A 14,135-nucleotide genomic window follows, 5' to 3' on the forward strand; every position below is an offset into this window, starting at 1 on the left:
ATATGCTCATAGCAACGTGGATGAATTGCCAAAAATATAACACTCGGCGAAAAAAGCCAGACACACAAGAGTGCATATTCTATGGTTCCACTGATAGGATGTTCTAGAACAGGCAAAATTAATCTGTGGTAATGACAATCAGAACAGTGGTTGTATTTCTAGGGTGGAGTGGAGAGCAGGGAGGGGACCGACCTGAAAGAGGCATAAAGGAACTTCCTGGAGCGAGGAAATGTTCTATCTTGACAGAGGAGTAGGTTACATGGTCCATAGGTTTGTCAAAACTCATCTACCAGTAACCTTAAGAGCAGTGCATTTCACTACATGTAAATTAAAATCTATTTAAAGGGGTGCCTGGGTGGCTCAGTCGGTTAAGCGTCTGCCTTCAGCTCAGGTCATGATCCTAGTGTCCTGGGATCGAGTCCCACATCGGGCTCTCTGCTCAGCAGAAAGCCTGCTTCTCCCTCTCCCACTCCTCCTGCTTGTGTTCCCTCTCTCTCTGTGTCTCTCTCTGTCAAATAAATAAATAAAATCTTTAAAAAATTAAAAGAAATATATTTTAAAAATATTGTAAATATTTTTAGCTTTTAAAACATGTTTTCTTTTTAGAAATGTATCATATGGTCATTGTAGAGATTTGGAAAATTAAAAAAAAAGAAGAAGAAAATTAAAACACCCATAACTCCACCATCTAGAATAAATAATTTTAGTATGCCACAAAATGTAATATTAACGTGTTAGCAAAGCAAAGATTAGAGTGAATATATAACTGTTATTTATGCTTGTATTACTACTGTTTAAAAATCATTATACACGTGAGTAGGGTCTAAAATAAAATGATGGAAAACAACTGGGAATTACAATATTGTGACTATTGTGTGTTTTTCCTACCCTTTAAAAATGTCCTTTATCTGTCCAATAAGTAACAGTGATGTTGGAAAAACAGGTACTAGGAGGAAAGATGAGAGCAACTGAGGTAATTTTCCTCGAATGAAGAGCACAGTAAAGGGTCACTAGGTTATAGGCTTCACATGTAGGAAGCCTGTGAGCTTGTTGCAGACAGGAAGACTGTCACATTAATTTTGAGTCCCCAGAGCCAAGTACCACATCTAGCACAAAGTTGGGACACTGTAAACATTTCTGAATAAATGTTCTCTGTGTCTGGAGAGAATCAAGAAGACATGAATTTTAAAATAAAGCATGGAGATTTAGGGCAGATATGAGTAAGGTTTTGACTGTCAGGGATGATAAAGAAAATTCTAGAATGTCTAATGTAAGACAATGTTAAGAGTATATTACTATTTGTTCAAGATAGTTTACACCTCCATCTTCCTAGAGGAGGCCATTTAGAGCTGGAAGGATCTCCAGTTCCTCTCCAGGTATAAGATTCTATTTCTATTATTCCTTCCAAGAAGACCAGAGATCAAAATCACCTGTCTGTTCAGATACCTTATTTGGGTGGGAGAAGGAGAGCAGATGGCCAGCTTCAGGTAGAGCCTGTTTGCAGCTAAGAGGCTCAGCTTCCATCTCAACACTGAACTTTATAGAACTCCCAAAGGGATCCAATTCCCTGCCTGTCCCAAAGATCAGATAATCAAGCTCTGAGGAGTCCGGTCATGGCCAAAAAACAGGAGGCAGATGACAACCCCATATGGCTAACAAACACCCTTCTTGATGAGCCTGAAATGATGCTACACCAAAATGTGGATGGCACTTGTCTCCCAATGGTAGGACCTGTGGGATTTTTAGTTTTTCCTTTTCATTTGCCTGGAATTTCTATAATGAACACGTAAGTACTCCCACAGAGAGAAAACTACAACTTTTTTAAAAAGATTTATTTAAAGATTTATTTAAAGATTTCATTTATTTATGTGACAGAGAGATACACAGCGAGAGAGGGAACACAAGCAGGGGGAATGGGAGAGGGAGAAGCAGGCTTCCCGCCAAGCAGGGAGCCCGATGCGGGGCTCGATCCCAGGACCCTGGGACCATGACCTGAGCCGGAGGCAGACGCTTAACGACTGAGCCACCCAGGGGCCCCCTACAACTTATTTTTGTATCTCTGGATGTTAGAAGGATTCCAAGGATTCTCTTTTTGAATTAATTTTCAGGGTCAAGTTACTTACCACCCCTGAAAGAAATTAAAAGGATGCCTGAAAAAAACAAAACTGCCTTTTCATTTCCTCCTCTCTCCCCTCTATTAAGCAAACAATCCTCTGTAGAGTCAACAGTCCCTGAACACACACCCTGTACCTGTCCGTGGCTGGCACCAGGTAGGGCGAGGCACTCCCCAACTTACCATGGCCGTGACTCTCTCTGTATCAGGATCAGAGTTCAGTCACCCGAGCAGAAGTTCCTCTGTGAAAAAAGCAGAGGGGAAATTACTGTGATGAGAGATGTGTCATCAAAATCATTAATCAGGATAACTTGTAGTTTGCAGAAGTTAAACCATTAGGAAATAACACCCACTGTCATCGAAAGGCCAGCTACTGATTAGCCAAAGATACAAAGGCCGGGTTAATAATTAAAGAGAAACTGCTCAAGCAAGCGAGTTTATTACTCCAACAAAACACTTTCCGACCTGCTCTTCTGTCTGGAGATAAACATTACAGAAATGGTTCCTATTGTTTGTTAGGATGAAGTACATTACTTGTAGTCAAGGCAAACCTGGATTCCGAACAGTAAGCTCTAGTGGAACAGAACAGGTGTCTCCTTGGAGAGAAAAGATAATGCAGCCGTGTTAGGGAAAGCACAGCACTCCAGCCCATGCTCTGTGTGTGCGTGTGTGTGCGTGTCTGTGCGCGTGTGTGCATGTGTCTGTGCGTGTGTGCGTGCGCATGAGCGTGTGCGCGTGTGTGAGGACGGCCAGCGGCCAGCCCACATTAGACTTGTCATTTCCAGATGACCATTTTCACTGCCACCATCTCGGGATGTGCAGGTGCTTCTTCCCTCAAAGCTGTAGCCTTACACACTCAGCTTTGTCCTCCATTCTGTGCAGCAAGGATGCTCGATCATTGCACATGTACTCAGTCACTCAGAGTGCAAGGAATGACTTGACTCTGGGCCAGGACTCTTGGTCTCATGATTGACAGGCAGGCCTCTGAGGGACAGGCCAACTGACTTCCTGTTTCCATATCTGAGTCCTATGGAAAAGGCTGCTTTCCTAAGCATTTTGTTAGCTCTTTGATACTCAAAAGAATCATCCTGGAGCCAGAAGCATGGGCATCCCCTGGGAGCAGTCTCAGGCCCCCCAACCCCCACCCCAGACCTACTGCTAGAGTCTGCATTTTAACAAGATTCCCCCAATATTTGTCTGCACAGTACTTTGAAAAGCACTGGCCTAGGCCACTTTCCCAAGCAGCACTTTTCAATTATACCCCGAGAATTACTAAATCCTTTCCACTTTATTACCGATTGAGTCAATCTGCTCACATTCACTTCATCTTTCAGCTCTCCTGAGGCTCAGCTCCATTCGTCCTTGTCTCCCATCACTGCAGACTTGCCTTATAACCACTTAGGGAGCTCAATTCTTTCCTGAGGGGAATGCCAACTTGTTCTGGGGCACAGCCTGAGCAAAGGTGGGAATAAGCAGTGGCTTCGGGGACAATGAGGAGACGAGGCTGCTGGGGCAGAGGGCTCATTCCAGGGAAGGCTCAGAGATAGGGCTGGAAAATCAGGTAGGGAACTGATAGGCAAGGCCTTGTATGCCCAGCTGAGGAGTGTGACTTGATACTGTAGGTAATGGGAAAATAGTGGAAAAGTTTTGGTTTTTGCAGAGAAATGATAGAACAAAAGACATGCTTCCTTCCACAAGACCCTATTCTACAGAACAGACAGGAGTGAGAGACAGGGTCAGGAAGGCTTGAGAAAGCACTGAGGAACAGACAGGCAGAGGCAGAGACCTAGGTGGGGTGTGGCCCCTGGAATGGGATATACATAGGAAATATTTGGAAGGGATTCTTTACTGGATTTAGTAGCTCATGGACTGTATGGATTTATTTACTCAATCACCCAATATTCATAAAGTACCTCTATATTCCAGACACTGTTCTAGTCGACAGAGATAATACAGTGAGTAAGACAAAGAACATGACTTCAAAGAGTTTACAGTCTACCAGGAAAGGCAGACAACAAATAAACAAATAAATAAATAAGATGATTTCAGATATCAGTAAGATGAAAGTACAACAGGACAATGCTATTGAACACGGATCAGCAAACTACAGCTCATGGGCCAAATCCTGTTTTTTGAATGGCCTACAAGTTAAGAATGGTTTTTATATTTTCAATCGTTGGCAAAAAGTCAAAAGAATAATATTTTGTGACACATGAATGTTATATAAAATTCAAATCTCAGTGTTCATAAATAGACTCACCGGAGCTTGGTTATACCCATTTGTTTACATCTTATCTACAGCTGCTTTCGTGCTACAACAGCAGAACTGAACAGCTGTGACGGACTATATGGCTCACAGAGCTGAAGATATTTAATATCTGGCCCTTCACAGACAAAATTTGCTGAATCCTGGGTTGGAAGATGATGTGATCAGGTCACTGGGAAGGGGCTAGCCTGGACAGGGTGGCAAGAAGACGTCTGAGCTAAGACCTGAATGGGGAGAGAGGCTAGCTATTCAGTGCTGGAGGAGAACTACTGAAGGTAGAAGGAATAGTTAATGCAAAGGCCCTGAGGCAGCAATGAACTTACTGTGTTTGAGGAATGAACAACCGCATCATGAACAAGGGCCAGAGTGGCATGAATTGGGGTTAGAGTAGGGTCAAGACTATCTGTGGGAGTAGGAAGGGGTATTTCTTGTTTGTCCAGAATGTGCTAGGGGAAGCCAAGAGCAGGGCTCTTTGAGACTTAGCCATGACTTTGTCTGGAGGCCCTGTTTCACATCATATGAATGATCAAAATGCGCCAATATCCCTCATTAAGTATAATTTATATGTGAGTTGGATTGAGTTTCTGCTAATTGGTAGACAATCTAGCAGACCCAGTTTAAGGAACAAGGGCCCTCCCTTTGTTTCTATATAGTTTTGGAATATGGTAATCCTCCCTTATCTGTGTTTTTGGGCAACGGCAATCCAGAAGCAGGTGATTCTCCTTCTGACATCAGGTCAATGGTAGGCTAATGCTACTTCACAACACCTACATCATTCACCTCACTTCATCTCATCACACAGACATTTTATCAGCTCATATCATCACAAGAAGAAGGGTAACTACAGGGGCCCCTGGGTGGCTCAGTCCGTTAAGCACCTGCCTTCGGCTCAGGTCATGATCCCAGGGTCCTGGGCTCCTTGCTCAGTGGGGAGCCTGCTTCTCCCTTTCCCTCTGCCCCTCCCCCCATTCGTGCTCTCTCGCTTGCTCTCTCTCAAGTAAATAAATAAAATCTTTAAAAAAAAAGGGTAACCACAGTACAATAAGATATTTTGAGAGAGAGACCACATTCATATAACTTTTATTATATCATTAGAATTGTTTTATTTTATTATTAGTTCTTGTTGTTAATCTCTTAGTCTGCCTAATTTATAAATTAAACTTGATCATAGGCATGTACGTATAGAGAAAAACAGCATAAATAGGGTTCCATACTACCTACAGTTTCAGGCATCTGTTGGGGCTCTTGGAACGTATACCCCACGGATAAGGGGGAGTTGCTGTAGATGACAAGTAAGGAGGCAGGGAAGAGAAACACGTCCTCCAAAAGCCAGCCTTTAACATAAATACTTCCAATCCTTTTGACCACATCAAGAAGTGGAAAAAAATGCTTGCACAAAACCTTCTGGAAATACTGAGAATCTTATTCAATGAGCTAGAAATAATTTACTAAAGGGAAAAAAATGTATCATACTTGAACACAGGGTGCTTTTAGCCAATTTATTTTGAAACTTGGACAGCACACAGCTTTAGTCCATTTACATAGAGACAGCTGTTGTATATTTGTTATTTACTAGCACCAAGCAAGTTTCTCAATAGATTATAGAAATGAAGGCAGGAAATGGTACCCCTTGATCAGATATCAGATAACACATGTAAAGCTGACCCACGCTCACGCTTACTGGCACAGTGTCTGGCACCCAGTAAGGTGTCAGGAACTCTCGGCAAGGATGGGTGGGGAGTGGAAAGGAGGGGAAGGAATCACTCGGACCACCCCCTGGAACAGAACTGTCACAGGAAGGCATTGGTGGTTCAGTGGTAGAATTCTCGCCTCCCAGAATTGCCACAGGCCTCTTCTTAACTGCACAAAATGATCGGCTCCCAAAGAATGCCATGCCCTTCTTCTGGAAGCTCAACCTCTAAAAGTCCTCCCACATTCTCCTCCAGCCTGAAGAGCCAAGGACTCTTTATAGGAACCCTTCTCTGCCGCAGCTTCCTTGATCCATTCATTCTTTCTCTCTGAAGGCCAGCCTACAAGTCCATAAACCGAACAGTATCCCCAGGTTCATAATGACTCAGACTTCGTGTGGGGGTTTCCAAAGCTTCTTGGCTGCTCACAGGTGGGGCAAAATAATTAGCAACTGTGCCTCAGTTTTAGGAAAAAGGCAAACCCACTCAGGTTTGGACACGGCTCCAATGACCTTAAAAGCACCAGGGGCTCTTCAAGATGTGAAGATGAAGACGGAAGGGCCCATATGTGAGTGATGTCTAAAAAACTCTAAGGGTTATGCAGTCTGGAGTCGGGGTGGGGGGGGGACTGCAACTTCTTTATCATACCTGAACTCTACAACTAGGGCTCACAGTAGGGCTTCTGAAAATGTTAAGACACGGTTTTAGAGCAACTGAAAGAAAGCTGGGAACACAACATAAGAGACATATCCCAAGAGCAGTTACATAGGGAATACTGAGTTATAAATAAGTTCAACTTATTGCAGGAAAGATTACAAAAATTTGCACAAGTAATTAATGATGGCTTCATAAAGAAAAATTAGATATGTCGAGAACAGATCGATACTGTTTTCTGCTTAGGTGTACAAGAAGATCATTTTCACACTGTCCCACAAACTGCCCTATTGTAACACTGCTAGAAATGACCTCAAGTAGAAAGTTCCTTATGTCCTTCGGGCAGCTACATGGAACAAGGACTCGGACTTCATGTAATATTTAAGGAGGCCATACATGGAGGCGGCAGTGTGGTGGACTCCTCCCCACTCACCCAGAATTTGGAAAACAGGCAAATTAGATGGTTTCCTGCGCATTAGACTAGTAAAATCAGCAAACAACCATCAAAACAAAGATATGCAAATTCATTTATGAGAAAGAATGGCTGCTGACCTATGGCCAGTTTGCCGAAAGCATTAGCATATTTAAAGAAAGATGGTGTGCGAGCTCCACATAAAATCCTCAGAGAGGCTTACTTTGAAATAGTCATCAAAGCCCTGTCCTAAGGAAAGGGTGGCTTGGCCCTAGATCCAATGGTCCAGGATCAGATATTTCCCATGGCTGTGTCATCTATCTAATACCCTTTGTTCTGATTCCGTGATTGCCAAGCAACCCCTGGACTAGAGTTTGGCTTCCCACATGGACCTGTCTTCAGAGTACTGGAGCACAAGGATTTTTGTCTCAGTAACAATTACATTTTTTTTTTTTTAAGATTTTATTTATTTATTTGAGAGACAGAGCACAAGCAGGGGTGAGGAGAGGCAGAGGGGGAGGGAGAAGCAGGCTCCTCGCGGAGCAGGGAGCCCGGGGCTCGATCCCAGGACCCCGGGATCATGACCTGAGCCAAAGGCAGACACTTAGCTGACTGAGCCACCCAGGCGCCCCATATATTTCTCAAGGTAATAAAGATATTATCAGCATGTGTGTGGTGAGCCTGTAAATATGAACCTGTCCCTGAGAGCTGAACCCCTTCCTGGTGTGCTAATGAATGCAATTTCTCTGGTCCTGCTGGATGTGGCACCATGTTGAATTCACCCCAGTACTGGATGCTCCCCTTGGAACCCCAACATAACTTGGTGGCCTCCATCCAGATTCATGATATTGACCCTGGTCCCAGGAGGGGCAACCGGAATGTTCATTAGGAAGGGATTTGCTGTCCTTGTGACACACTCTTACTGAGTCCCTCTCTTCCCTGGAAGATCACATGTGAGTGAGTCATTCACCATTTTTCTCTGGTACTCGGTTTCATTTTGCATCCCACGGGATGACAGATTTAAACTTCTAGCCTGTGGATTCGTGGAGGGTGTGCCGGGACCCCGCCCAAGCACTTCAAAACTGTCTATGAAATAGGAAAATGAATGCAACCCAAACTCCTTGGAGCTTAGATCCTTCGAAAAGTAAAGGAAGTTTTGTTGCCGTGATGGGGTTTGAGTCTGGAGAAATAAGCATTTTCAAACATTTAATCAAAGGCCAAGTGTATAAGCCAAAGGAAGGCTGACAAATTTGGAAACCTGACTGCTAAGAATCTTAGGGAAGAATCTATTCCAGCCCCGCACCTGGCAAACAACTTATTGACAGTCTTTTGTCCAAATTTTAGCCACTTATTCACAGCATGGTGGGGGACAATAATAACAATTTCAATCCATAAATAATTCTAAAACACACGTTTCACATACAATTTAAAACATCCCCACTTCTTCTCTGTCGTTTCCACATCATGCCAAAGTCTATTAAAGCCTTTTCTCTATGCCAAAGATTCCTTTGTCCAAAAGGCAGGGGGAAGGAGGGAAGGTACATTTTTTAAGTACTCCTCTACATTATCTTAATTAATCTACCCAATAACCTTTGGAGTCACGACTACTACCTCCACTTTGCAAACCAGCTGGATGATATAATAATGAAAGCTGGCTATGGTGAGTTCTCTATTACATCAAGAGATAAGATTAGAAAAATAAAAAGATAGCTGAGGTGGTCTAAATGCTTGCTGAGCAAGGGGCTGGGTCCTATACTCCCAGTTCAATGCTTGCCTTGCTAGATGTCTCTGTACTTCACATAATACCTCGGTTTCCCCAGGCACAAGCTTCGAGTAGGGCACAATCAAAGCATATTCTGATAAGCTTTGTAAATGTGTAGCTACCCTTCCTTGTTTCTCTGCATTCTGTATTCAGCTTGCACAGAATAGTGCTTCGGCACTTTTCCTAAGTGTTATCTGAGCAACTCCCAGTACCACATGTGGACTGAAGACCTGTGGCATTCTCATCGGCTGGTCTTTTGTTGGTAGCAGTGCTTTGTTTTGTTTTGTTTAACTCTTAATTGCAAACAAACTGGATTCCCCTCCTCTCAGGACAGTGACCATAGAAACAAGAAGTTGATGTAGTGGTAATGCTGATTATTGCTCACAATCATGGGACTGATAGGATAGTTTCACTGATGTTTCATGCACATTTGTTCATTCATTCAACAAACGTGATCGGAATGCCTGCCCCATGCCAGGCACCATTTTAGGTGCTAAAAAGCATACCGTAGGGGCAGCTGGGTGACTCAGTCAGTTAAGCAGCTGCCTTCAGCTCAGGTCATGATCCCAGGGTTCTGGTACGAGCCCAGCATTGGGCTCCCTGCTCAGCGGGGAGCCTGCTTCTCCCTCTCCCTCTGCCCTTCCCCCTGCTTGTGCTCTCTCTCTCTCTTTCTCTCTGTCAAATAAATAAATCTTTTAAAATTTTTTTTAAAAAGCATACCTTAATTCCCACCTATATACCCTTCATGCAGAGAATATCCCCTATGCTCTGTTCAAGAGTACTCTATCATTTAAAAAAGAAATTTTGGGCATGCCTGGGTGGCTCAGTCGGTTAAGAGTCTGCCTTCGGCTCAGGTCATGATCCCAGGGTGCTGGGATCAAGTCCAGCATCGGGCTCCTTGCTCAGTGGGGAGTCTGCTTCTCCCTCTGCCTGCCGCTCCCCCTGCTTGGGCTCTCTCCCTAACAAATAAATAAAATCTTTAAAAAAAAAAAAAAAAGAAAAAATCTTGGAGGCTGCTAGAGATAACTCCATTGAACTTGCTTCCCATTGCAAGGACCCTCTACCAAACCTTCCTGAATGGTCACCTCCAGCCTTTAGTCATCCTCCCTCTGGTCATGGGGCTCATCCTCCATGGGGCAGGCTCAGCATCAGGAAAGCTAGCCTTGTATTCCTTGCTCTGTGCACTGGAGCTAGAGAGACTTTATTTGTAGGTAAATATTTATTGACCACTTAGTTGTATCGAGTGCCCAGGTGCTTTTATCCATATGGTATCATTTTGCCCTTTCACTGTCTAGTGATAACATAAGTTTAGAGGGGCACCTGGGTGGCTCAGTCATTAAACGTCTGCCTTCGGTTCAGGTCATGGTCCCAGGGTCCTGGGATCGAGCCCCGCATCGGGCTCCCTGCTCCGCGGGAAGCCTGCTTCTCCCTCTCCCACTCCCCCTGCTTGTGTTCCTGCTCTTGCTGTGTCTCTCTCTGTCAAATAAATAAATAAATAAATCTTTAAAAAAAACATAAGTTTAGAAAAGTTAAGCATAGTGCCCAAGGTCATTGCAGTAGTAGGCGGTAGGAGCTGCTTCTTCACGGTCTGACTCTATAGACCTTTATATCATACAGGCCAAATGCACGCATGTGGCCACGTGCATACAGGCAGGCGACAATGCTAGCAGCTCTTAGAGTAATAATGGAATAAATACTGTAAACTGTCACATTTTTGCTGAGCTACATGCATTCTTGTTCTTCATATCTTTAACAAGCTGGGTGCAAAACAAAATCAAACAAAACAAAACCACGACAAAAATATTCCTCTCCCAGACTTATCTGGCAGCAACTGGCTACGCTTTGGCAGACAGCTCCCAATCAAAAGTGTCGAATACAAGACTGTTGGCTCTCTGAAGAGAAAGCACATTTCGTTTTTCTTTTTTTAAGATTTATTTATTTATTTGAGAGAGAGAGAGAGCACGAGTCAGCGAGTAGGGGGTGGGGTGGAGGGAGAGAATCTTTCAAGCAGACTCCCCGTCAGCAGGGAGCCCCACACGGGGCCCCATGAGGGGACATTGGGGCCAATCCCACCACCCATGAGATCACAACCTGAGCCGAAACCAAGAGCCAGATGCCCAACTGACTGAGCCACCCAGGCACCCCATGAAGAAAAAGCACATTTCCAACCCACATGCCCCTGCCCTAGTTCAGCCATCCAGCCTCTCTGGTGCAAAACAATGTAACACAGCTCCGTGATAACGTTTTTTGGAGCAGACACGGTCAGAGTAGTGCCTTCCCAGGGAGAGACATAAGGATTCCATCCAAGCACATTCTGTGCCCATCTTCCCCACCCCCCATATCAAGATCCAGCATCCTGAGCTGAGTATGGTGGGGCGGGGGGGGTCATGGCTGATCCAACCATAACACACAAGTGCCCACGAAGTGCAGCCTGCCTCAGAGACTGACAGATGCATCATGCTCTTGGGGTAGTCTGAATCGAGTATCAAAGGAGGTTAGAAATTATGACCCCATTTGGTTATATGTATCATACTGCCAGCAATATTAAGACTACCCAGGGTATACCAGTAGGGGGAGAAAGAAGGAATGCCAGAAATAGCTCGTCTGGCTTATGCTATGAACCAAAAACATTACGGGCTTTCATTCAAAGCCTAAGATGGGTTTGGCACAGCTGTGACATGTTTTCTCAAGCCCTAGATGGCAGTTACTTATGCTCTGTGCTATGGCAGTGATGTTCTAGACTTAGAAGAAGTATTCTTTTTATCTTCCAGAGTTGCTTCTCCCCTGTGTCAGATCAAAATGTCCAGCAAAGCACAGGTGAGAGAGTAATTCCAAGGTTGAGATGTAAGTGCCCCAAGAAAGCAGGAGTAGAAATGGAGGGGGGGGAACACTTGCTCCAGAAAGAGCTCATTTCTGCCAGTGTAGGGCCGTCAGGGTAGAGAAGACCTCAGAGAATGCCCAGCCCACCCCTTCATTTTGCAGATGGAATGTCCGTCTACAGGGAAGTGGTGGGTCTGCCCTGTGGGTCATATGCATGGTAATAATGCATTGGGTTCTCTCCCCTGGCAGATGCTGGTATCCCATGAGGATGGGAGAATCCATGCCATCCTTCTGACGAGAAATGGCAACAGGAAGGTCCAAGCCTGAGTGTGGTGCAGCCAACCTCATGGTCTAGTTACTAATTTCACATGATGGTGGGAACTCCTCCCTCAGAGACCATGTCATCCTTCCTCTATAACAACGTGGCTAGAGCCTGGAGCCCAACCAACTTGGGTTTATAACTCTCCTATATACACTTGTAGCTGTATGATTTGGGGCAAGTTATTGTTTCTCTGTACTTCAGTCTCCTCATTGGTAACATGGAATTAGTAACAAAATTACTTTATAGGGTTGTTGCAAAGATTAAACCAGTTATTGCATCATACAAAGTACTTAGAATAGTGCACACATTATGTACTCAACAAATGTTAACTATTCTTTTTATTACTATTCTCTCCAGGTAACCTTTGTCTGCCACATCTACATATTCTACCATTACCTGTTCAGTGAGCTGTTTAAGGCGTGGGTTACCAACTCCACCTGTATTAAAAACATCTGTGGAGTACAGACTTCAGGCTTTCACATCTACCACCAACACGTCAAACCGGACTTCCCATATGGTTCTTTTGGCCACCAAGTCTGTGTGTGTCTGTACTCTGACAAGATCACTGTCCTCACACTACTAGGTATTTACCCCAAAGATACAAATGTAGTGATCCGAAGGGGCACCTGCACCCCAATGTTTATAGCAGCAATGTCCACAATAGCCAAACTATGGAAAGAGCCCAGATGTCCATCAACAGATGAATGGATAAAGAAGATGTGATACACACACACACACACACACACACACACACACAGTGGAATATTACTCAGCCATCAAAAAGAATGAAATCTTGCCATCTGCAATGATGTGGATGGAACTAGAGGGTATAACACTAAGCAAAATAAGTCAGACAGTGAAAGACAATTATCATATGATCCCACTCATATGTGGAATTTAAGAAACAGAACAGAGGATCATAGGGGAAGAGAGGAAAAAATAAAAGACAAAATCAGAGAGGGAGACAAACCATAAGAGACTCTTAATCATAGGAAACAAACTGAGGGTTGCTGGAGGGGAGGGGGCTGGGGGATGGGATAACTGGATGATGGACATTAAGGAGGGCACCTGATGTAATGAGCACTTGGTGTTATATAAGACTGATGAATCACTGACCTCTACCTCTGAAACCAACAATACACTATATGTTAATTAATTGAATTTTAATTAATTAATTTTTAAAAAGATCATTGTCCTCACAGCTGTCTGAATGCTAAGACAGCACCTTCCTTGGACTCTGCTCACAGGATTTCCATCCTGGGCCCCCACTTTCCAAGGACTGGAGGTAGTGATGAGGCAGAGGATACTAACTATAGAGGAGCATGAGAGAGGTAACTTTAGGTGGTGCTAGAGATGTTCCTTAGCTTGATTCTTGATTGGGGTAGTAGTACCCAATTATATGCATTCGTCAAAACTTATTCAAACTTACTCAACTCCCCTCACACCCATTAGGATGGCTCCTATAAACACACAAACACACACACACACACACACAGAAAATAACAGGTGTTGGGGAAGATGTAGAGAAAGTGGAACACTTGAGTACTGCTGGTAGGAATGTAAAATGGTAGAGCCACTATGAAAATCAGTATGTCAGTTCCTCAAAAAAATAAAAATTGGATAATTACTATATGATCCAGCAATTCCACTTCTGGGTATATATTCTAGGCATATACACTTCTGGATACATATATATTCTTTCAAAAGAACTGAAAGCCAGGACTTGGAGAGATATTTGTATACCCATGTTCAGGACAGTATTATTCACAACCAAAAGGTGGAACAATGTACAACCCATGTGTCGATTGATGGATGGATAAAGAAGATCTGGTACATACATGCATAAAATGGAATATTATTCAGCCTTAAAGAGTAAGGCATGTTGATATGTGCTACAACATGGATGAACCCTGAGGACACTGTGCTAAGTGAAAAAGTCACAAATACTGTATAATTCCTCTCAGAGAAGTCAAATTCATAAGACAGAAAGTGGAATAGCAGTGCCAGGGGGTAGAAGAAGGGAGAAAGAATAATTTAGCACGTACAGAGCTTCAGTTTTACAAAATGGAAAGAGTTCTGTGGATTAGATGGTGGTGAT

At 43.7% G+C, this 14,135-nt stretch overlaps 1 protein-coding gene across 3 annotated transcripts in view; it reads right to left on the reverse strand.

Annotated features, from left to right (window-relative positions):
• The window catches only part of ANXA4 (annexin A4), a 69,439-nt gene that overhangs the window by 36,945 nt on the left and 18,359 nt on the right, over nucleotides 1-14,135 (reverse strand). For all 3 annotated transcript variants that reach the window (XM_032410788.1, XM_032410787.1, XM_032410786.1), the window contains exon 2: nucleotides 2,297-2,355. In XM_032410788.1, coding sequence (XP_032266679.1) covers nucleotides 2,297-2,299 — 3 coding nt within the window. In that variant the 5' untranslated portion in view covers nucleotides 2,300-2,355. The remainder of the gene's footprint in view (nucleotides 1-2,296; nucleotides 2,356-14,135) is intronic.

Source organism: Phoca vitulina, unplaced genomic scaffold (genome assembly GCF_004348235.1).
Source record: "Phoca vitulina isolate PV1807 unplaced genomic scaffold, GSC_HSeal_1.0 scaffold12, whole genome shotgun sequence".
NCBI classification, from domain to species: Eukaryota; Metazoa; Chordata; class Mammalia; order Carnivora; family Phocidae; genus Phoca; species Phoca vitulina.